The 23463-nt window shown below is 37.9% G+C and overlaps 1 protein-coding gene across 4 annotated transcripts in view; it reads right to left on the bottom strand.

Moving 5' to 3' along the window:
• Positions 1 to 23463, bottom strand: part of LOC122574459 (POU domain, class 6, transcription factor 1) — a 210151-nt gene that overhangs the window by 4933 nt on the left and 181755 nt on the right. For 3 of the 4 annotated variants that reach the window (XM_043742091.1, XM_043742092.1, XM_043742094.1), the window contains 10 exons: positions 20754 to 20931; positions 20074 to 20232; positions 19383 to 19574; positions 15624 to 15797; positions 14830 to 15083; positions 13576 to 13789; positions 10184 to 10364; positions 9092 to 9148; positions 7876 to 7959; positions 48 to 184 (listed from right to left, as the gene is read on the bottom strand). In XM_043742091.1, the coding sequence (XP_043598026.1) occupies positions 48 to 184; positions 7876 to 7959; positions 9092 to 9148; positions 10184 to 10364; positions 13576 to 13789; positions 14830 to 15083; positions 15624 to 15797; positions 19383 to 19574; positions 20074 to 20232; positions 20754 to 20931 (1630 nt within the window). The remainder of the gene's footprint in view (positions 1 to 47; positions 185 to 7875; positions 7960 to 9091; positions 9149 to 10183; positions 10365 to 13575; positions 13790 to 14829; positions 15084 to 15623; positions 15798 to 19382; positions 19575 to 20073; positions 20233 to 20753; positions 20932 to 23463) is intronic. The other variant, XM_043742093.1, reaches the window with a different exon arrangement.

The raw sequence follows: 23463 nt of genomic DNA, 5'->3' as shown, positions 1-23463 counted from the left end.
TCGTTCATAGAATACAATGTATTAGCAAAAGAAACAGAGAAACTTACCATTAGGATGAGTATTTCTATCGAAGTGAGCGTTCAGCAGTTCCAAAGCCTGTGGAGTGAACGAAGTTCGTCGCTTTCGTTTCTTGTTCGTTTCCACGCCGATGAAATCTGTCAGCTGATGTAGCCCGCTCTTGTGCCTGTAACCAAACGCACTATTCTCATTCCTGTTCCATAAAATCCATTAACACTATACGTTTCAACAAATCAAATCAAAATTAGAAAATATATCTATTAATAACAGACACATAAAAAAATAAAATAAGATAAAATTTAGAATGAACATGTGTGTCACGGGAATGAATATCATGATCTCAATGATGTGCTGTGTTAACTAAATAATGTCTTGAAAAGGACAATAAAAAGGACAGGGAAGGGGGAAGGAGAAGCTCCATATGAACAAACCGACTTGATTGCGAGAACTGAATTTTCATTTCGCGCCAGTGCAAATACCTCGATCATGTTCTAATCAAATATTAAAACAAAACACGCGGATTTGGTCGTGTGTTAACTTGGCAAACTTTCTCTGCATCAAAGCGATTCTCGTGAAACCGGAAGCGCCATAAACAGACAAAAAGAGACAGATCTGGACTGGATCACCCACTTCCATATCATCTTCCTTTCTTAAAAAAAAAAAAAGAAAAAATGTTAAAAAAGAGATTATTAATACACATGGAAATGTAAAAGAATAGAAAATCACAGATCCAAATAAATTTGGATAAAAATCTAAACTAATCAATTTCATCCATTCCCTGACTTCTTCAGATAAACGATGAGTAAAACCAAAAAGGAAGGAGAATAAAAAAATAGGATAAATAGGGAAAAGTGGAAGAATAGACAAATAGAGAAGAGGAAACATAGCGGGCATTTTGCGAGACATTCATCCCCCTTGACTGATTGGCCCGCGTCCCTAGCCGATGAACTTTCACGAATGGAACGGTCGAGGGTATCGCGACGTCGCCGTCGCGCAAATGAAATTAGCGATCGAAGCGTCGCTGCCGCTTCGAAAAAACCTCGTAACCGTAAACAGGAGAACTTCCGCTGGGAATCGCGACTAAACGAGCCAAACGCGTGAGAAAGGGTGAAATGTAGCGAGAAAGACAGAGACAGCGAGCGAAAAGGAGGGAGAGAAGAGGATGAAGGGTCGGCCGTTCCCGACGCACACAACACACAGAGGGTTGGCCGACGGGGGGATAGAGGCGTAGGTGGACGCCGCTGTGGAATTTATGTTTTTAATTTAACTCCGTATGACCAACTGTCGAGCTCCGCCGAAAAAAGTACAGGCTGAGCCATTAGCATCGCGCGGTGATATTTCGTCGAATCCGCGAAAACAATATGCTAATGGAGAAGCCGGCGAGCGCGAAGAACCGATGCTTCGAAACCAGCTACCCCCCTCGGACAGGGTGGTGAGTTTTCAACGGAGGCTGACGAACGGCCATGGGATTCGAGTAGGGGTGGTACGGCGCGATACGTCCACGCTACGCCGCTGTTTAATAGGGAAAAATTAATGGGGCATTTAGATGGTGATGAGGTAGACTCGATGGAATAAGGAAATGTTTTAGTTCGAATTTTGTACGCGTTTCAGGGAAAAATGGTAAAATATCAGTATGTTATAAATTTATTGTAACAATTCCGTTTCGTTTTCGATTTCGATTTCGAAAAATAGATTATATGATATAAATATTATTGCGTTGAAGATGGTAATCTGATGGAGAAAAATTAATGGTGCATTTAGATAATGACGAGGTAGGCTTGATGAAATAACGAGATATTTTATTTCGAATTTTTTACGCGCTGCTGCTGAAAATGGTAAAATGTTAATATATTACAAATGTCATAATGACTCTTAGAGTTCTAAGAGTGAATTACAACATATTAATGCGTTTAAAGATGGTAATTGCGATGGCATAGTTTCATTCCTGATCTTTTGTTTATTTATTCATTTTATTTGATTCTTTTACTTGTTCTGTGTGTAGACATCATCAAGTCTTGATAATACGTTAAACAATTTATGTATCTATTTGTATCAGAGAAAATTATTCTTTTATTGTATTAAAATAGTTATGACGGGTAGTTTTATTTATCTGGTTTTTTATTAATTTTTATATAAAGAATCCACCTCTAGTTAAAGATATGAAATATGTAGGAAAAATTTCAATGTTCTTAGGGATGTCATGGTATGGATAAAATAGAAATCAATTACACTGGCGTCTTGTTAGTTAACATTCGTTATTTACTCAAATAATATTCAAGGAAAGTTTCTAGCGATCTTCAAAACTGGTATAAACGGGTATTGTTATTAGAAAGGATACTGTATAACAGATTAGTTTCCTAGTAATTGATGAGAAGTGGTAGAATTTATTAATTTCGTAGAAAAAGCCAACCCCATCGTTCTCCGTTGTTTAATGTCCAAAGGCATGTGATTAAAATTAACCATACGGTAATTACATTTTTCCTATGAAAGAGCTTTATTTTCAGTTGCGCACCGGTTTATTAATTATATTTGAGTCAGTGGTGTAAAAGGCTGATGGAGTTTGTAGCTTCGAAGCATTCGTGGAAATGTGAATTCAGCCATTAAAAAAATGTCGATGCCCGAAGAGTTGAAAGGCTACGGTCGAAGGGAGCAATTAAAAATGCAACAGCGATAAGATATCTTCCAAGGTGGTCTGCGAATTATAAACGGTAGGTATTATGAATATTGTTTTAATCGTTTATCAAAGCAATTGCCGACATTACGGCCGACTAAAATGCAAGCTCGAGTTCCGAGCACTTATTAAAAGCTAGTTGAATAAGGAAAGAAACGGAAAGAGAGAAAGAGAGAGGAGAAAAAGAGGAGCACAAAGCTTTCAATAACTGAAGACACGCGACACAAATTAAAAGGCGACCGCTTCAAAGCGGTCACAAATATCGTAATTGCTTCTCTTGCGCCAATTTACCACCGCTTTCAATAATCTTAATAAACCCTTCCGCCTCCAAAGGAAACGTTATTATCGCGCGCGTGTATTGCAGGCGAGAAAAGCTGACTGAAGAAGAGAGGAAACTCGCCGGGACGAGTGACGAGGGTTGGATAAAGAGAGCGAGAGAAAAAGAGGGAGAAAGGGAAAACGTGAAATCAAACCGGCGTCGAGGGTTAGCCCGAGCACGTATTCCCTCATAGGTGAGAAGCCAAATGAAGAGAGAAAGAGGGGAAACGAGGTAGGTACGTAGACGAAGGAGAAACAAGGACAGGGATAAAACGCGGTGGCGAGGTTTAATCCGCGAGGGCGAGAGAATAAGCAAGAGGAAGCGAGAATTAAACGTCGTCGTCGAGGAGAAGAGGAAAAAGAATGAAAGGAGCCTCTAACACCGAGCCGACGTGTCGCGTCCAAGACAATACGCACCACGTCCTCTCTTTTCTTTTCTTTTTTTGAAATATGAATCACGACCAAGTACGTGCTATCAGACAAACGTTGAAAACGTGCTTAGTCAGCTGGGAGGTTTGATTCTTGTCTCCTCTAAATCCGTCCGCTGGATCGTTAGAATAAATCAACTAATCGAATATTTATTAGAAACTCCTTACTGGCTGGCATTAAACAAGCTTAAATCTTGCCGGGAGGTATACATACAGTAGCTCGCGAAAGTGTTCAAACACTTGTGGAAATCTTTTATGAATATATTATATGCGTTATACGAGACATTAGAATATTATTAGCACTGTAACGAGGCTTAACTATCGCGGTAATACTATTGGTAAATTTCGAAACAAATCCGAATAAGACACATAGGAGTTACAAAATATTTAGTGCAACTACACATTTCACAGGGGTCACACAAATATTTAAATTGTCTTATGTGCTTAAATTTATTATGTGCTTGAGGTGATCAAGTACTGCATATTAACTTTTTATTGAGTGCATATTTGCAATCAATGTGTTGTGAATTCTATATACATATTTAGATTGAATTTAAATTTGCTCGACATGTCTCATTACAGTGCAAATGAAATTTCAAAATTTTTTGCGTGACACATACGACTTGACACAAAAGTTTTCTATAAATATTTGCAATAAATGTCTTGTAATTTCTATATACATTTTCAGACTGATTTAAAATTTGCACGACATAATCATAACAGTCCTGTCTCGTTACAGTGCGAATGGCACGTATAGTATGGACGTAAAAATTTATAGTGAGTGTTCACATATACTTTTGCGAGTTAGTGCGTCTACATATTCACCGAACTTTGGAACAAGATAAAAATCAGAGGCTTGTAAAGGCGAGAAATGGAAAGAAATAGCATTTGAAAGATTATGGAAACACCTGGAGCCATTGGAAATCTAGAAGGGAGGAGAAAATATAAGCAAACTGCGTAATAGACGAAGAAATAAACGAAGAAGGAGAGAGATTGTGGCGTGGGTGTACCATGGATTGGCGAGTGTTACCGTTTACGCGACCGTGTAGAAATTCTAAGTAGAATAAGGAAGAGAATCAGAGGAGTGAAAGAGGGAACGAGAAAGAGGCAGTAAAAGGAGGTGGAGAAGAAACGACAGGAATCGTGGGTAAGAGCTTGGTGGGGTAGAGAGCTGCGAAGGGAGGGGTACATCAGAAACCTGATTTTAATTAGTCCACAGTTTAATTACTCGGCAGATAAATCGTGCACGTGCACCGCATAAACTAGCCGCTTTCATTTTTCCCGGACGCGGCCGGCACGGTCGCGCTTACTTCTATGCCGCGAGAATGCAGGATGGGTCATTGTTGCTCGGTTGGTGCGCGAGCGAAAAGAGAAATGACCGTGCTTAAACCGTCATCGAATCGGTTGGATAATAGTCGGCTGTGTTAACCGGCTGACGGATCCGCAGGCTCGTAATCCTTCTACGTCCAGCTCTATGCTCGGTTTCGAACTCAGTCCCTTTGAAATCCAGTGGTAATTGAATATTTTTTGGTCTTTTCAAGATCGGATGAGTATATAGAACGGTCTAATGGGTTTATTAGGAATTCGTAGATCGCAATGATCATAATTGGGTGTATTACGCTGCGGATGAATGATTTAATTACGTAGGACATTTAAAAATATTTAACAGAAGAACAGAATTTCCAACAATTCTCGAACAGTTGTCGAATTTAAGGTTTGTAGAAAATTAAGACATTCTACTTTGTCAAAAATGAAAATTTATTCTTTATTCGTATATTTATTTATTTGTTCTAATGCGAATATTTTCTTCGAAACGCACCATCGTCTTCTTTACAATTTTATTATAGTCATCGAACATTTATGCTTCGATTTCACTTCTTTTCCAATAAATAAGTGCTTTTAACATGTTTAAGAAAAATTTTACAACGATATTGAGATAAAAAAAAATCACACGTTCAACAATTGCCCATTATGTTCGTCGAACAAAAGAAATATTTTTCCAACGAGAAAAAAAGACTTGATTCAATCGAAAATGATTTAAAGAACACAGATTCTCACATTTTTTCTTAAAATGAACACCTCGTCTGATCATTGAACGTATCACGTTCTACCTGGAGTAACGGAATGACGCGACGGAAGAGAGAAAATGAGAGGACTTTCGCTTTTCGTTTTGAACGAACGAGTAATCAAGGAACGAATCATTAAACGGGAAAACGGTTCCGGGCCAATAACGCCGGGGATGATTCGCTGTATCGCCGTGCAAAGGTGTTAATGCATAGTCAACAAATCATTTTGTTCGTTTTGGGAAAATCTGTTGATGTTACGCCGCGGGAATGCGGAATGGGTCATTGTTGCCGGCTCGGCCGCGAAAAGAGAAATGACCGCGTGCTCCTGTCATCGAATCATCCGGTTCACGGTCGAGATACATGCTGCGTACCTCGATACGCTACCCTACATATATAAATACATATACGTACATGTGTATTTTATAACACGTCTGTTGTATTTGCACGTGTTTATATATATCTTTTTGCATATCACACACGTATATATACTCTCCGCACTTTTGCCGATAATAAAATGGCATCGCGGTGAAATCGAAACCATAAACCGTGTGTTAGGTGTCACCGACTCGTGAAATTCGATTGATTGATACTCTTAGATTGTGATATTTGTTAAACGACCATTCTGTTTCGTGGGAATATGAACGTCAATTTAAAGATTAGATAAGATATTTTGTTACGAATATTCGCAAATTATGATTTTTTAAGTCGATGATTTAAAATACATACCGTGTGAGAAGATGAACGTTTTTTTAGACATTGCCACTAATTAATGAAGACTTGTGATATTAGCTTTCAGAGTTTCAAAATTTTTTAAGATTTGGATTATATTTGAATTAGATTAGAGCTCTATGATTTTAGCTTTTAAGCTACAGGAGGATTCTAAATGCTACATATAGAAATTTTTTAAGATTAGAATATTTTAACCCTAGCTGCTTAATGATTCTTAAGCTTCTTGGGAAAGTTACTACGGACTATTGATACGCACTTTTCGAATGCAAGGAAATCTGACAAAAGGGCAGTCATTTAAATAGATAATTCTAGGAAACAACATTTCTTTTCACAAAAACCCACAAATATTATTTGTGACATTCCAAATCCGAAACCTCCCTATTGCAAAATTCGATACTTCACTTCAATTTACTTCTATCGAAGCAAATACCCTATATTACAAAATTAATCTGCATAAGATCAAAAGCAACAATAAACGATGAAAATTTCGCAAGAATATCCACGGCAATGGAAATAAGTCGGCGTGCCGCGTATCGTTCTTTATGAGGCCGGTTGTATCGGTCGGCCACGGTCGAACGATGAATTAAACTTTAAATTTCACTAATTACAGATCCTGATACAGCGTTCGCAGAAAATCGTGGAATGTCGGTGTGTAGGTACGTCGGTGCATGCGGTGAAACCGATACCTCGAAGGAGGAAGCCGATAGGCGACTTCTTTCGCGACACGAATAAAACCGGCGGTACCTGTAGCAGCGCGGAGAGCACGGTCTCGCTAACGGTTTCCCCCATTCTAATTAACATTCCGCGTATTTATTAGACGCGGATCTGCAATTAATCAGGTGGATTCAATTAGCGAATTACCAATTAGCACGCACGCGTTCACACGCTCTTGGACACTGCTTGAGATCCTGTTGGACGGTCGTTGGATAATCATGAGCCACGATATACGTCGTTAAAACGGCAATCTTGTACGTGATCGGACGATCTTCACGAAATTGAAGGTGATTCTGAGCATCATTAATTTTTTTCAATCAATAAAGGAAGAAGTTTCGGTTCTTCAAAAGAGAGTTGAATATGTATTTGGTATTGTGCTTGTCTTGAGAATGCTTTACTGGAGAGTTTTAAGATTTCAGTTTCAGTACCGTCGATATCGGGAAATTTAGAAGGAAAAGGAAACGTTTGGAAAATTTAAGGACAGCATTCGATAAGTAATGAAGCTTTGTTTTTGAAGGAGACGAGTACTTGGTGTAGTATTGCACTTGACAGTAATCGAGCTTCAGTGAGAGAAATGTTTAACCAGGATTTGAACATGGATTTTTAATTTGTATACTTAAGGTCTTTTCATATTGAGAAATTCAGGATATTAACGAATTTAAGATCTCAGTTTGAATACCTAAGGTATTTAGATGTTACGCAATTTGAAGAAATTAGAAATTTTAGAAGAAGTGTTCTGTTAAATGTGTCTCGATAAATATTTTTGAATTTGATTAAATTTGATCTTCGTCGAATTCAAGTTTATCAATTCGTTCGAGGAAGACTTTTTCGGAGGTAAGATTATAGTGCCACATCTTTACTTTTTCCTACATCGTTACAAATCCACAAGATGAATTGAAATTGTAAAATGACATTCCAGAAATATACTCACCTCTCTTCAGCCTCTTTCATCCACCTTTCAAGGACCGGTTTTATCTTCTGCGCGCTCTTTGGCGTGATGTCCAACTTTTCGAATCTAGAGCCAACAATAAGTTATGATTCTTGTTCTATGATCTCGTATCTTATATAAGATGAAAACTCGTGAAGGAAGAAATCGCACTTTCCGCGCCAAAGACGTAAAGACACGCTATTCGATCATTTAGAAATACCAGCCACAAATATTATCAATTAAGACACTTCGCGTAATCATGTTCGAATGAAAAGGTATAGAATTGAATTGATAGAAATTCTTTGCGTCTTTGTTCGACTAAAGGAGCACTAAAAGGCATGCATTGACTCAAAAACAGGACATTGACAATGCGTGCATGCTTGAAGGTTCTGGTGATGCCGTGTATGATGTTGCCAACGCGCTTCGAGAGCTAGTGTTCTTCTGCGACGAGCGTAAACCAAGTTCGTTATTGTGAAGATCGAGATAATTAATTTAGAACAAGTATCAAAAGAAATTAAAAAAAAATATATGAAGACGAAGATCGTCTAGAAAGGAACACACTCTCGTCGACGGACGTCGATCTCCGCGATTTCTTGAACGTGTTCTTACGCGTTGGCGACATCATGCCCAAGTTTGCCAATGCCCTGGCTCGAAGAAATCGTTAACTTTCAGAAGTGCTCCTTTCGCATTTCATTTATATTTTACTTTTTATCTTTCTTTTCTCAGAAAACGGAGTTAGAAATTAGTGATAGTGCTTTTGCAGCTATACCCAAATATACCCCATATGGTACTAAGACGTGGTTAAAAAGCGACTAAACGTTTCGTCTAACGAAACACGAGGAGAGTCGAACAGAGAAGATCGACAGACATTGGACAGAAAAATAGAAGAAAGATCAGGGCGAGAGTATTCGGATAGAAGTTAATTCGTACTAACATAGTACGCGTGTACGCTTGTTCCTGTATCAATTTCGTTCAATTTTCGTGTAATAAAATGAAAAAAAAGATATATATATATAAAACAAAGGTAAATTAACCTGCGAAGGTTTGATTGGTTCGTTGAGAACACTCATTCCGAGCTACTCGTACGCCTTTTAACATATGCACACGACGATACCAAATGTACGGATTCACATGCTTGGGTATAACTGCTATGCTTCCAGAGGATTTGAAAAAGTTTTAGATTTTTAGGTAAATTAAATAGCATGAGGGGTGAACGTACGTAGCTTGCTGCTGAGAGGCAATCTGCGAGGCAGCGTACATCTGGGTAGCCAGGGCACTGGGGAACAATCACCAATGCTTAAATTAGTCGTTACGATAACAATACTATATGGATGTAGAAACAGTGTTTCTACTTGCCACTAGCATTACCACTGTGGTTCCTTTCGTAATTTTATATGTATTCTGGAAAGACATGTCATTCGTCAAACTTGAGGGTTGAAGATAGTGTACTCGATCTCTTAAAAATCATAATTGTAAATGAATCAGGTTTCAGGAACCACCGTGGCAGGTTACACATTAGACATTTCCCACAGAGTACGATCACATGAAAATTCAACGACGTTTTCTCTCTTAGAATCTGTACTCGAAGAGCGTCGAACATGATCAAATATACAATATAGTATACGACATGAACCAATACAAATCGGGATAACTAACTCTTTCGTTTAAACACTATGTCCAAAATGAATTGGTTACTTGGGGCCACATTTTGGATTACCAATTTCATCACATATACTGTTACTTCATTCATCACGTATACTTCTTTTTTAAGGTACAAAAATATAAAATAGGAAGATATGTTCCACGAACTCGTTCCTACGAATAGACACTTCCCTCAATTTTCATTCGAACAAAAGTGTAGGAAACACGAAACAGAGAGATTAATAGAGACAAAAGAGAATGACATAACGAATGTCAGGATTTTGTACGCTGACTCAGTGGCCAATTTCATTTGGACATAGGACAGAGTAAAAGGATGTGTGAACGTTTCGAGGAACTTTCAACTAACGATAAGTGTCCCTTAGCCCCGACTTTTCTAAACGAAAGAAGACATCATCGAGATTTACCGTAGTTTAGAAATGTATATAGATTGTTAGCAGCCAGACGGGGAACTATCGAAATCCGCCATATTTTCCCCATTTCCAGTGACCTGGCACACTGTCATATCATAACCTATTAACGTTTTCTATTTCTGTGTCTCATCAGCGACGTCCGTTTCAAATTATTCGTCATAGAAGAAGATAAAGAGAGTATAAAAAGAAATTAAAAAATAAAACAAAGGGAACACGCGACTGTTTCGTCGTACACTCACCTGCATATGGCACTTTGGCTGTAAGCTGGCCCCTCTGTCACGCTCAGGGCCTGTCCTACCTGGGTCTGCGTCAGACCCAGCGACAATCTGCGAAACTTGAACACCTTTGCGAACTCCTTGATCTCGTCCAGATTGATGCCATCGACTACGTTGTTCGTGGCTTCGTTGATCGTCGGCTGATCTGCAATTATAGTTTACAAATCTTCCCTGTGGTGGTGTTAGAGGTTTAAAGGGAATCAGGAATCTTGGACGTTCAAAGAATTCTTTTATAGCGTAAATTTAATTATCATTTCACTACTGTATACAGTTCATCCTACAGTTGGTCAATTATTCAAAAATGTTCGGTTTTGGTTGATTTATAAGTAATAAGAAACAGATATTTGAAGAATATTTAATTTAAAATTAGTTTCAATCGCTGGTTCTAAGGACTGTTCTCATCCTTTCAGAATTGACCATTAGTAATAAGAAAGATATGTGTTCAATATTTTTCCAACTATGTTCCACACATAAATACAGATTTTTAACTATTTTCTGATTCTCTGCTATCAAGATCTAGTCGTAGAATCAGCGGTTATGGAAGAACATATTTTAGGTTTATCAAGAATTAGAACACTCTCCTATCGAATTCCCGAATGGATTAAAAATTTTCATTTCTCTCTTGATTCCTAACTAACGAGACAAGATTTATTTTTCTTGGAGTGACGTGCTCAGACAAGGATTACAGGAATTTCCCAACGAGTTCTAAATCGATTCGAGGAAATATAATTCGCTGTGGAATGAAAACTGTCAATTCTTCCTCGATTGTTTGCTAAGAAAATCCACTTATACCGATCTATTAAGAACGTGTTTTGGCAGAAGATTAGAGGAATTTTCGATGGAGTTGCGGATCGATTTCGCGGGAATGTTCCGAAGTTCCATCGGGAGTCTGCTTAATGACATCGGGCGGCTTCGTTAAAGCAGCTTCAGCTACACCGATTTCACTCGTAAATCTGTCACCCCGAATGTATACGCACGCAATAGTGGTGCCCACATGCCCCGCAATCTCGACCAGTTCGAGCCGGCTTTCTGTGCCGAGCAATAAACTGCAAATCCTTCTTCCGAGGCACGCTGTTTTCTGCGATCATTAATTTCCAATCGAACGCGAGATCCTCGTCTCCGCGTGCGGACAAAAACGCATCGACGACGATCCTCGACTTTCTCGTGCCAGCGATCCTCCAGTTTCGATGAACGTACAAGCATTTTCGAGAATCGATACGTACAAGGAAGCGTAACCTTCATACTCGCAATCAATGAAGAACGTAAAGATCGTTAAAGCGAATCTTTACACGAGAATATGTTTTTAACGAAATACCAACATCCAGGCTTTTAAAGCATTTAATGCTGTAAATACATTATGTTCGTTCTGATATTTTAATGAAGTACAGGAATAAAAATTTATAATCCGCTACATTCTGCAGTCGAATCGAACGTTTCTTTGGTAACTTTATATTTCAATTCGATGGAAGTTTGTAATGGACAGTAATTTTGTTGAAGAGTACTTTTACGTAGCACACACAGGCGCAGTGATCATAGCTGTGATAAATAAATCAACATGTAAACAAAATTTTTTACATTTTCTTGTAATACAAGTTTTCAATTGCTATAGTACAAATAATTGAATCAAAAACCAAATTGATCAACTCCAGTACCAGAATCTTTTAGAAATTAAATAGGTCGATAAAATTTATCAACTTGACTGGTGTGTGGATCAAATGTGATTTCCCCACAATAGACATTGCAAGATGAAATCTTTCAACATTTAAAGGCTAATTCTGTGACGACAGAAGAAATCAAATATCTATGATAAAAGCACGAATGAGTAACGTGTTGGTGGAAATTTATTCGTCCCTCAAAATTTACTCTCCATTATCAATCTCTATTCGTTGTGTTTGAAATAAGCAAAGCATCTAACCTTCTTTTAAATTTACGAATCGTTGCTCAAGGATCGGTTATCGGAGATAGGTTAACAAAGACGCAGATTTATTAAGTAACGTGGCACCGGCAATTGAGAATCGTTAGGCTCGATACGTCCAACGATTATTCTGATCGTTGCCCGCGGAATGACGAAGTGCCAACCTAAGCAATGATTGTGAATTATTAAAATTATTGTCTGCCGGCTGTTGAGGTTACGTGCACCGTAGTCAGAATCTTTATGGCTTCCCAGAAGGCAGCGAGGCAACGATCTAATACACCGTAATGAGCCGTGCATTGTACGATATCCTATTAGGATTATTAAGAGCTTCGCGGCACGGCTTGAGCCGCCGACATTATTATTTATCGGCTTTGACCGTGCATTAAATGCTGTATCGTTGGAGGAGAGAAACGTAATTCGAGGCAACCAGACAGGAAGAATCGTTGAATTTATAAAACATTTTTACTTCCTTATAAATAAATGATTCTTCCGTCGATCAACTTAATTATCAGATCATAACGCATCGTAATACATCGGATTGTGCCGGATTGAAACGTTCTTGCATCGGACTCACGATCAATTTTATGCTTTTATTCTTGAATGGTTTGCCAAACAATGATTCGTCGATTCATTTTTACGCGATCGATATTCGTTTATATATTTATCGTTTGTCTGATTATCGAATATCGTATGTTTATCAGAGAAAATAAAAATAAGTTTGCTTGGTGAATCATTAAATGACATCCTTGTTAAAATGCATATACCCAAATATGGTTGACCAGACAAAATTTTTGAAAAAATGCTTCACCTTTCTGTTCCTAATATTACATTATCAAACTATTTTACATCTTCTCATCTTATAATTAGTAACGTCTATTTTCTCATACATAAAATGAGAATATTCTTTTCTTGTCTAAGTTCTTCTGTCTTTTTCTTGTCTAAATATGATTTATGAGATAATTAACACATTAAGGAAGTCCGAGCAAATTCATATTCTTATGAACATATCTAAAAAGAGAAATTGTTAGCAGAAAATTGTTTCAGCCCCTAAAAATGATCTCTTTCCGCTCACAAATATAGTTGACTGTGGATGTGTATACAATTTTATAATTTTGTGTGTAAACTAAAAAAGTGGAATGAATACATGAAGATTGATTCCATCTAAAAATTTTGCACCCTTAAGCTTCCCATATATGTATAAACATGCACAATCTACCAATCAACGTTAGTCACATAAATTCTGTAAACAATTTCTCCAACTTTCTAAATTGCCTAACCTATCTAAACCGCCTAAAGACTCTTACTATCTTACTACCTATCCCAATAATTTCAATCTAAACACCTGAAGACATTCCTTTCTTCCCTAACTCTTATCAGGAAATTTCGAAAACTGAACATATAGCATTAAGGACAGAGAACGAAATGAGAACTTCGATCTTACTAGGTGAATCATTGAGATCCTCCTCTTCTTTTTTGGCGTTGTGCATGCTGCTCGGCGAGGGCTTCACCCCGGCTCCGCTGGGTCCGTGCGTGGTCGTGATTGTAATTTCCCCATTGCTAGCCGCCAGTCTGTTCAGAGCCGAGGCTGCGGATACCACAGACTCGTTCAAAGGCGACGATTGCTCGGGTCTCTCTCTATGATGCTTCTCCGTCGGCTGTGAGGGGACACAAGGGGATTGGTAGTAACGGATTAGTAGCTCAACCAGTATCAACGACAATGCTTCATGATTCTCTTTCACGCCAATTATGCACTTAATAATGAGATCTCGTCCTATCCTTCTTTTATCGTATTCTATCTCACTCTATCTCTTGAATTCAAAACACTTTAGAGACTAATTAGTGGAAGAAACGCCGCCTGAAATACTGAAATACTTTCTTAACGAGATCGCTCGCTATCGAGAAACTATTCTGCCCTGTTCCGTTGATCTCGCGACGTTTTTTAAGCCCTTTCCACCTTCACCCACAGTTTCGCTCGTATATCGATCCGCGAATTGACTCGTTTGTCTATCGTTAGCTTTCCGGTAGCGGGATCGTTCGTTAGAAGACCAGTAGTGACGTTAGTTACTGACGAAACCGGGATAAAATAAAATTTCTGCAGCAGAAAAAGTATTCCGGTTTCGCACCGCTGGTCCTTTTGCAGATGATAATTGTAGCAAACAAAATGTTGCTCGGATTGATCTTGGTTTATCGAGGAGAATAAAAGGAAATGAAAGAGAATGGCCGTGCACAGCACGTCTATTACGATGTTAAGCTTACACAACGTGAAATAGTTTCTAAATCTCGCGAATAATCGGTCAAGATAATTAATTTGAAAAAAGTTATTTAAAAACGACGCGGCTCTGTTATGTTAAACTATAGGGTAAGATTTTTCGCCGAGTCTTGAGAATAAAATAAAATCTGTCAGACACGTTTCGCTGAATTCTTAATCAGCTATATCGAACACGAAGTTTCTTCGGTGGAAACGTTTCAGTAAATATGTATACCTCGATGATTAAATTATCAAACGGGATCTATTAATAGGATTTCGTTGTCGATGGCCAGGCAATAATCCAATTACAGTGGAAAATGACGAAATTGCTTTATTTCATAAAGCCGCGGGAATTGATCATTTTTCGAAGTATTCCCGTGAGAATGATTGTAACGCGCGTGGAAAAGGCATAAATCATTCAGCAAACGACGATATATGTAGACGCACCGTATAATGATTTATGTGGGAGCTGTGTCGATGACCGTGGTGTTGAGGAGATGTTGTTAGAAGCGGTTGCTGAGAAGCCTGAGCGACCTGGACCGCCTGTGCAGCCTGTGCCTGAGCCGCCTGCGCGGCCTGAAGTAGTTGCTGAGGCTGCATCGCGCTCAGAAGTTGCTGGCTGGCCGAACTGTTGCTTAGAAGGTGAGGCAAGGCAGCGGGACTTAACCCTAATCCTGATGCTAAGCTGGGACTTGTTGGAACTGTCACGCGGAGAAAGAAAACCACGATCCAATCGTATTTAATTTTCAGTCGTCTCGTTTTATTCATCGATTTTTTCTATAATTACTTTCATATCATTTTTGAGGAATTTATTTTATACAGTAATCGAAAAAGATTATTCTTGGCCTTTTAATATTAGAACTATTAGAACAGTTAAAATATAAAGGAATCAGGATTTTTTACAAAAAGCGTCGTTATTTTGATCACTGCATTCGTTTGCAATTATTTCTGTACTAAATTTACTCACAGAAATTTTATAAATTTACAATGGTGCATTATTGAAGAATACCAATACGTAGCGTAGTTTGTTATGGAACACCAGAACATTTCTTTCATAAGATGTTCAAAGAAGTAAATCTAAATTCGAAAAATCAAAATCTACTAATTCAAACTGTTTTATCCTTATCAACTTTTAACATACCGTGACTATAAAAGTTTCCAATTAAAGGACAATCAGGTCAATAGATAGATAAACCAATTCGTATTTTTTACGAAAAGAAAATTTTGCAAACTGGCTTTACCTGTAAATTCACCGTTGCTGGTCGGCGTGTTCAGCATATTCTGTGGTTGAGCGATGGATTGAAGATTCGCCAGGGTAGTAGACACGACCTGGCCGTTGCTGAGCGCCAAGTTTACCATCTGATTATTCGTGACGTGGCTGACAGGTATAGTGAGGATAGTTTGTGTAGCGATTCCTGCAAGAATAATAAATAGAGAAAGAAAGATTAATCCCGTAGGTTCCATCACGAGGTTAACAACGACACCACAACGGGTTAAGAGAAGCTAGCTTGATAATTCTATCTGTGGCCTATCCTCGTATGAACGTGTCTCGAATCAATAGATACTTCATTTCCATTATGAACGTAGTCCACGCGTCGTTGATCCAGGAAGGGTAGTAAAGTTATCAGAGTCTCATAGAGGGATTATTAGGCAACCCATAGGGCAGGTAACCTCGCAGACCGGCGTAGTTGGCAAACTATTATCGTCATCTTAATAGTGGGTACAGGTACTGGCACTGGACTAGGCTGCGAGAAGGACGCCTAATCATACTTAGAATAGTTTCGGGATTACCTCCAGCTCCGCTAATCTGATTACTCTGTACACGCGCTTAATATGATTACTGATCATGAGTACGTACCCGTGTTGGTACCTATAGCTAAGCTAAGCAAATCCCGTATTCCGAACAGCCATAAAAGTTTCGCGTTCTGAGGTAAGGTCAACTGACAATCCGATTAACGTTTAGTTCCGTTCCGCGATATTCCACGATAATATTCCGAAGAACATTCTTTTATTTTCGAGTGTCATCACTATGTATGCTGCTCGGCTGTCTGTCATTTCTGTTTCTTTTGCCTTTTACGTACGATAAAAATGGACTTTGGCGAATATAGGGAAAGATCTCATTTGACTTTCGTATAAACTATTGCTGCTATCAAGCTTTCTGGTAGACTAAGACGAGGTTAAAGGGAATATGGAACTTATGATTTAAAAAGAAGAGAGATATGGTGGTTGAAACAAAAGCTAGATTCAGGAGTAGTTTGTTTTGCAAACATACAATACGACTACGACATTGTAAATAATGTAACGTACATTAAGATTTTTAATGGATTATATGAATCAGATTAAGGCAAACGTAATTCATACTTTAAAACAAAATTGATGGTTTGATGGAAACAATAAACCACTTCAACATGTGATTTATTAAAATCATATATCGCATTATGATATACATATATTAAAACTCTCAGTCAGTTGCTCTATTGAGACAAAGATAAATTGAATATTCTGATAACAAGAAATTTTGTCGATTGAAATAAACCGAGTTTAAGGGTAGTTTATTGTAAAAACATGCAGTGATTACAGCAAATCAGATTTAGGAATAGTTTGACATTCGAACATAGATATTGTAACGTAAGTACGTTAAGATTAGGTCGAATCACGATTTATAATCAGATCAAGACTTACACTCTTGACCCGAGTCTTTTTCAAGATTCTTCAATTTCTCGACGAAAATAGCCGACACATCTGACAACCCCTCGCGAGCTTATTCTTAAAAGAGTATTCTAAAGTATCCAATGTTATTTGCGTTGCCAATGATCTGTATCCTTATGACCTACTGCTAGGCGATTATAGAACCTTCAATCACTATTGCTTTCAATCGCGTTCCGATTATAAAATTATTCCTTCTAGATTCTCTTTTAGGATTCCGTCTAACATACTTTAAAGACAATTGATACAAAAGTTTAATGTGTCGACTGAGTCACTAAACAATGTAATACATATTTAATCGTTTTCTATTTTCCTCGTCGCTATATATTGGTATTTCTAAAGATCCTTTGATACAGAACTGTATTAAACTGAAGGATATTATTATTAACATTGGTAGAATTAATTTCCAATGAATATTAAAATTATCAGGTGACTCGATAGAGCTGCTAATCCCTGATTCTCAGGTTAAAGCGCAATATTATAGCGTATGTTATAAACCCAAGATGCTTCTTTCTATCAAATCGTCAAATGCGAATCAATCGAGCGCAAGCCAGTTAACATCGATTGTACCGAAAAGCAGTGCAAACATTATTTGCCACCACGTAACTCGTCATCCTACCACGGACTGGTCCATATCCACGAACTTCAATCCACTTAGGCAGACTCGCAAAGTTTTCGTTGCCCCTCTTTACCCTCCCTTGTGCTAGTGTCTCATTTCCTTCCCTCTCGTACCAACCCTTGCATCCACCTGTCCCTCTTCGTTCCTCCTATGGTCCCAGTCCTCTTTCTCTCTCTCTCTCTCTCTCTCAATTGCCAGAATAGAAACTCAACTTGGTAGAAACGAAGTTAGCGCGAACCGCAATCGATATAATAGCGGCTGAATCCGCGGAGCTGTGATGTCCAGCCAGGAGAGAGAGAGAGTGGTATTAGGGTTAGGGTAGGAAGGAACGGACACGAGTAAGGCGAGGGGTGGTTATTCGTGGGTCTAGAAAGGGGTAGTGAGACGTTAATTATACATTGAAATTAGTTGCAGAGTTTGCCCTCTGCTCGCCAGGCCAGTCGAGGACCACTAAGTATGGACGACGGGGCGAGCCTTAGTCCGAGCCTTGGTCAGAGATAGTCGATATGATATTATATATTATATGTATATATACGTATACATATATATAATATATGTACACACATATATATACATCGGCACATCTTGATTGCACAACATTATGCGCCGGCACATCGTGCAGATTTCACGATGAGACCACTCGGACTGATTTATGCCCTGAAATTCGAAGGTATTTAGTGCGAGGGTTATTGTTGGAGATTTCTTGTTGGTTTACTGATAGCTACGGGATACAGGGCATCTCCTCTTTCCTCGCGGACCTTTTGTCAGACAGTCTCCTCTCTTGCTCTGCCTCCTGGGTGCCGTTTAATTAAATTTCACAGGTGAGGCTGCGATTAGCCGCCTCGAATGTTTTCGGGATCTCGACAGCTGGACTTGTTGAGAGGGTCTAATGCTTTACAAGTTTGGAAAAAGGAATACACTATGACGTGTGAAGAATATTAGGATAATGTTATATTTGGTATACTGCGAGAAAATATTATGTATTATATGAGAAAAGTGTTTGAAATTAATACTGTGTAATTAGAATTCCTTAGAAGTCAATCAAAAATTGTTGAGATACTTTCAATTCTGTATACTTGTTATTGAGTTTTAATAACCATTGATTAACGCATATAAAATGCAAAATATCTCGCAGATGGCCTTTGACGATTAAATATGATACGTAAAATAGGCCATTAACCATCAGTTGCTACTTGTATTAAACTTCTAATTCAGATCATTTGGATTTTCAATATCTAAATGTTTGTAATGAATATCTTAGAGGAAGGTCTTAAAAACAAAATTCTCTAACTCTTTCCCCATCAATTTCTTCGTCTAATATTCTAATGTTTATTCCAAATCCCGATGTATTCTACACATTTACGATAAAAGTTTATCCAAAAAATATTCCAAATTTCAAAATATTCGACAGTAAAGTGAAATATACTTTTAGTCAAATACTGAATCTACTTATTATTCCAAGCTAACACGATTCATTCTACGCATCTATTTTCTGTATAATAAATTCCCTATGAATCGTAATCGTAAAAGAGTTTGACGAACAATCGATTTGCGTGACACGTTGAACGTGGACGAGGTTTACTTCGAACTTCAGGAATGAGCCTCTAATGGGTGCCGTTGAATGCTCGTTTCGAGAGCTGAAAGGGTGCAAACACATAAGAAACGGAAGGCTTACCTTGCGACGTAGGGATAAGAAGCTGAGCCCCTTGAATGCCTTGAACCAATTGACCGGACGTTAGGATGAATTGAGGCATCGCGACCGGTTGCGGCTGAGATAATAGCTGAGGTAATGTCGCCATTGGCGTCGAACTCGGCGGCAGAAGATGAGGGGCAGCTGTCGTGTTCGAGGCTGTTGGTACTGTGCCACCTGAACATGAAAATTCATTGGGTGAAAGGAAAATCTGACGATTTAATTAACTAGCTCGACTCTTATAACATATTGTTAAGAATACTAAATTATTTCACCACTGGATGGTGTGTTTTGAGAAATTAAAATCCATTTTGAGGTTTTTATCTCTTCAAGTACAACAAAAGGTAAATATTTAAAAAAACTACCTACATATTAATAATGCAAATAATATACATATAGTCGAGGAGAACAACATTATTAAATAAATATAAACTTCACGAGAAAAATTCTACAACTGAGCAGTTGAAATGGTAAATAATATGAGTATTAGAAAAATAAAGAACGATTTCTTTAGTGAGGGGGATGTTACTTATATGGAGAGTATGGCGAGAGAACTTACAATGTGCTAAAACAATTTGTGAGGAAGTTATTTGAATAATTGAAGCATTGTAAAAAAGTGTCAAGTTTTTCTGTATGTTAGTTTGTCAAACCATGCAATGTCTGTTTGTATCCCTACCGGAGGAGCTGACAGTGAGATTCAGGGGCGTGTTGATGAGCTGATTGTTAGTCAATCCCGCTGTCATTCCCTGGAGACCCGCAGCTAGCGATGCGACTTGCGGTAGGTTTTGTAGATTCGCTAGGTTCTGAAGATTCTGTAGGGTCACCATACCTGCCACTGATGGGACAATAAAAACATAATGAATATAGTAAATTCATTCTATTTAATTGAAAATGTCTCGTATAATATAAATATAATATATTTATAAAAGGTGTCTACAAATGTTCGAGTATTTTCGTAAATCTATATATGCGGGGTATTTGCAAAATCATGATACAATGGGGAAGGAGGGGATTACTCATATAAAAATAAGTCAAACGTATAGAATAGAATGTTTCTATATGACGCTACGTTTTCGAGAATCTGGAGTTTGAATATTCGTTGAGTACGCATGCATTCAACTAACCGCAGCCTGTTTAGTTCACCCAATCTGGCTATCTATCGTTACTTCTATTTATAAACCATATCAGTCAAAATCTGGTATAACTGTAAATAATGCAGTTAATTTCTGTGTTCTGTGTAAAATAAAAATAAGAAATCTGATATCCATTATTTAGATAGATTTGATAATTTCAGCGTTAAGTACGATAGAAAGACACGATTATTTTATCCAATTAATAAATCAGATTCCGACTTACTCGTCCCATTAAGATGCGCTTGCGCCACGGCCGCACGTTTCGCCTGATGCAGATTTTCAGGTGACGGACTATTCTTCCGCGAGTTCTTCATCTCATCCATCATCATCTGATGGTCATGGAGCGAGCCCGTCGCGGCCGCCACCGGTTCAGGGCTGCCAACGCTACTCCTGTCGCTGTCCTGTAACAAACGTGCGTTCAAGTGGTAAGTTACGAAGATTTACATAATTACAGCTTATGTTAATAGTACTCTATTAAATTCTACGCTTCGATGGTTGGGAATGTACATAGAAATAAAATGAAAGAAATGGAACGCTGTATTATAAAATGAGGCTTTGTTTCCAATTTTTTCCCTTTTTTTTTTTTTTTTTTTGTCAAATTTATCGAAAGCCAAAAAAAAGTAGCCGCCGGGAAAAAATATTAATTACGATTGAAGAGGTACCGGTGGAAACATAGCCGAAAAGTCCAACTGCGGAGCAGCGCGCTCTGTCAGCGGCGAAAATAGCGATACTTTATTTCGTTTATTACGCCGCGTTTGAAACCCCTTCGCATTTGTACCGTATTGATAACAATTATAAAATATTCGACCACCGCCGGTGGAAACAAAGTGCTTTCGACTATATGTGTCATCGCAAATTTTCCTGCGCGCCTTTCAAGCTTCCCAGGTAATTTTTTGTTGTCAATGTTGCCAAAATATTAATGGCCCTCGTTAAGGAAGTTGATATTGTTAATATCGTACTCTGACTTCTTCATGCGTCCCCTTAATCGAGTCGTAAAACATTCTTTAACATATTTTCAAATCTTTATTCCAAACTATAAATCAATATACCCTGGTGATCGAAATGAAGAGATCTTCGATGAAACACTGCAGACATTTAGCGCTGAAACTATCGAACCTTGTACCAAACAGGACTCGTACGAAAATATACATAATGCAAGTGAAACGACACCTTCTTTGTCAGACGATCGTAGTTCAATGACAAAAATTCGTATACTCTGTCTCGATGATACTGCGAGACAGGGTAAATTGTTAACGTTAGAATTAACAAGATACGAATGGATCGACAGAAATGATTTGAATCACAATCATCAATGTAATAACAAAATATAAAAATATTGGTGATTAAACTGTAAAAATCGTATCAAAGAAACTAACATGAGAGGTATATGATAAAATACATAATGAGAGAAAAAAAATAAGCTTTCATCTATTTGCTTTATCAACGTGATTCAAATATAAAAAAAGTGCGTCGTAATAAATATATAAAATTGTTATCAAAACTATGATTTCGTCATATTAATTATTCTGCAAGTCCTAATGTTAAAGAGTTAGAAGTAGAATGAGAAGTGTTTCAATGGCATCCGATTCAATAGTTCGCTAGCTGCTTTGCGATTATAATTTCTCGTAGTACGTAGTAAGAAGATTGAACGTAAACCAGTAGCACAATTATCGTGCCGATAAACTTGGAAAGGGGTTGAAGTAGCAACGTTATTTGAAGAGAGTTCGCTTGATACTGTGTCTGATTATTTCACGAAGGTCAGGTAAGCCCCGACAAACTTTCAACTTTCTACCTGTTTAAGGACAACGTGGACGCGATCGCCGGACCCAACCTACCCCAAGGGGATTCGATAAACGTCCCAACTTTCGATGACGCTCGCCGAGTATCCAGGAATACGTCCAACTTTTTAAATTATCGATCCCCCCGCATTCTGCTGATATAATTAATTCCTGTTGCGTAAGCAGCTTGACATACTAGGAGCAACTTTCGAATGCAAGAATATGATGCATACTTTTATTTTTTCTTTTCACATCAATTTTTTATCGTTTACCGTCAATATAGAAAAAGTAAATGCACCTAATTTTAATTATTGAAATTGAAGTTTTCGATTGAACAGTGATTGACATTTTTGTGTTTAATTAGTTTTAGAGAAAAATATTGGCAAAATGCAATTGCGGAATAACACAGTGCAAAAACAAATCCCATGTTTCTCTATCGTTAAAGTATTTCGTGAATTTATGGAAAATATAAAAAAGATATTTTCAAAACATTAAGGCTTTTTGTTTGTTGAGATATGAGTGAGATTCGGACATAAAAATCAGAAGATCACAGTAGGGTTAAAAAGATACACATGATATAATTCACCTCTAGAAAAATAACTAATTCATGTATTTAGGAAATTTCAAAGGCTTCTTCATTAGAGACTCTAGAAAAATTACCTTGTATTGTAATTACATTTAAACATGATATATATAATAAACTGTATACAATATATATTTATAACAAATAAAAAAAAGATTTAGAAATTCTCTTACTGCTCAATTAAATTTCTAGCCCCAAAGAAACTTATTGCCAAACATTAATCCGACATTGTAATCGATTGCATACATCACCGTCGTGTGGTGACGTGGCTTTCCAGCCATTAAAAAACTAAAAGCTAAAAAATCGAGGACGGGCAAGTCGTTCATTTTACCTTTTCATCATCCCTTTGCACCGTGTCTGATTTTTTTTCTCTCCTTGCTAGCCGAAATCAATCGAACGGGTACGCAAAGGTTTTAGCACGGGTTCGCAATCATTCTCGCCAAAATGCTCAATTATACGCGCGTGGTTCGTTAACGTACCACGCTTTTTATTGCGGCGGCACGTTTAACGCTGAAAATTGATTAATAATCATTCACGGTCCAACTGGCCGACGTTAAAATGCTTCGCTACGA

Source organism: Bombus pyrosoma, linkage group LG13 (genome assembly GCF_014825855.1).
Source record: "Bombus pyrosoma isolate SC7728 linkage group LG13, ASM1482585v1, whole genome shotgun sequence".
Classification (NCBI taxonomy): domain Eukaryota; kingdom Metazoa; phylum Arthropoda; class Insecta; order Hymenoptera; family Apidae; genus Bombus; species Bombus pyrosoma.
Note: the sequence above shows the minus strand (reverse complement) of the source record. Positions and strands in the feature narration are given on the sequence as shown.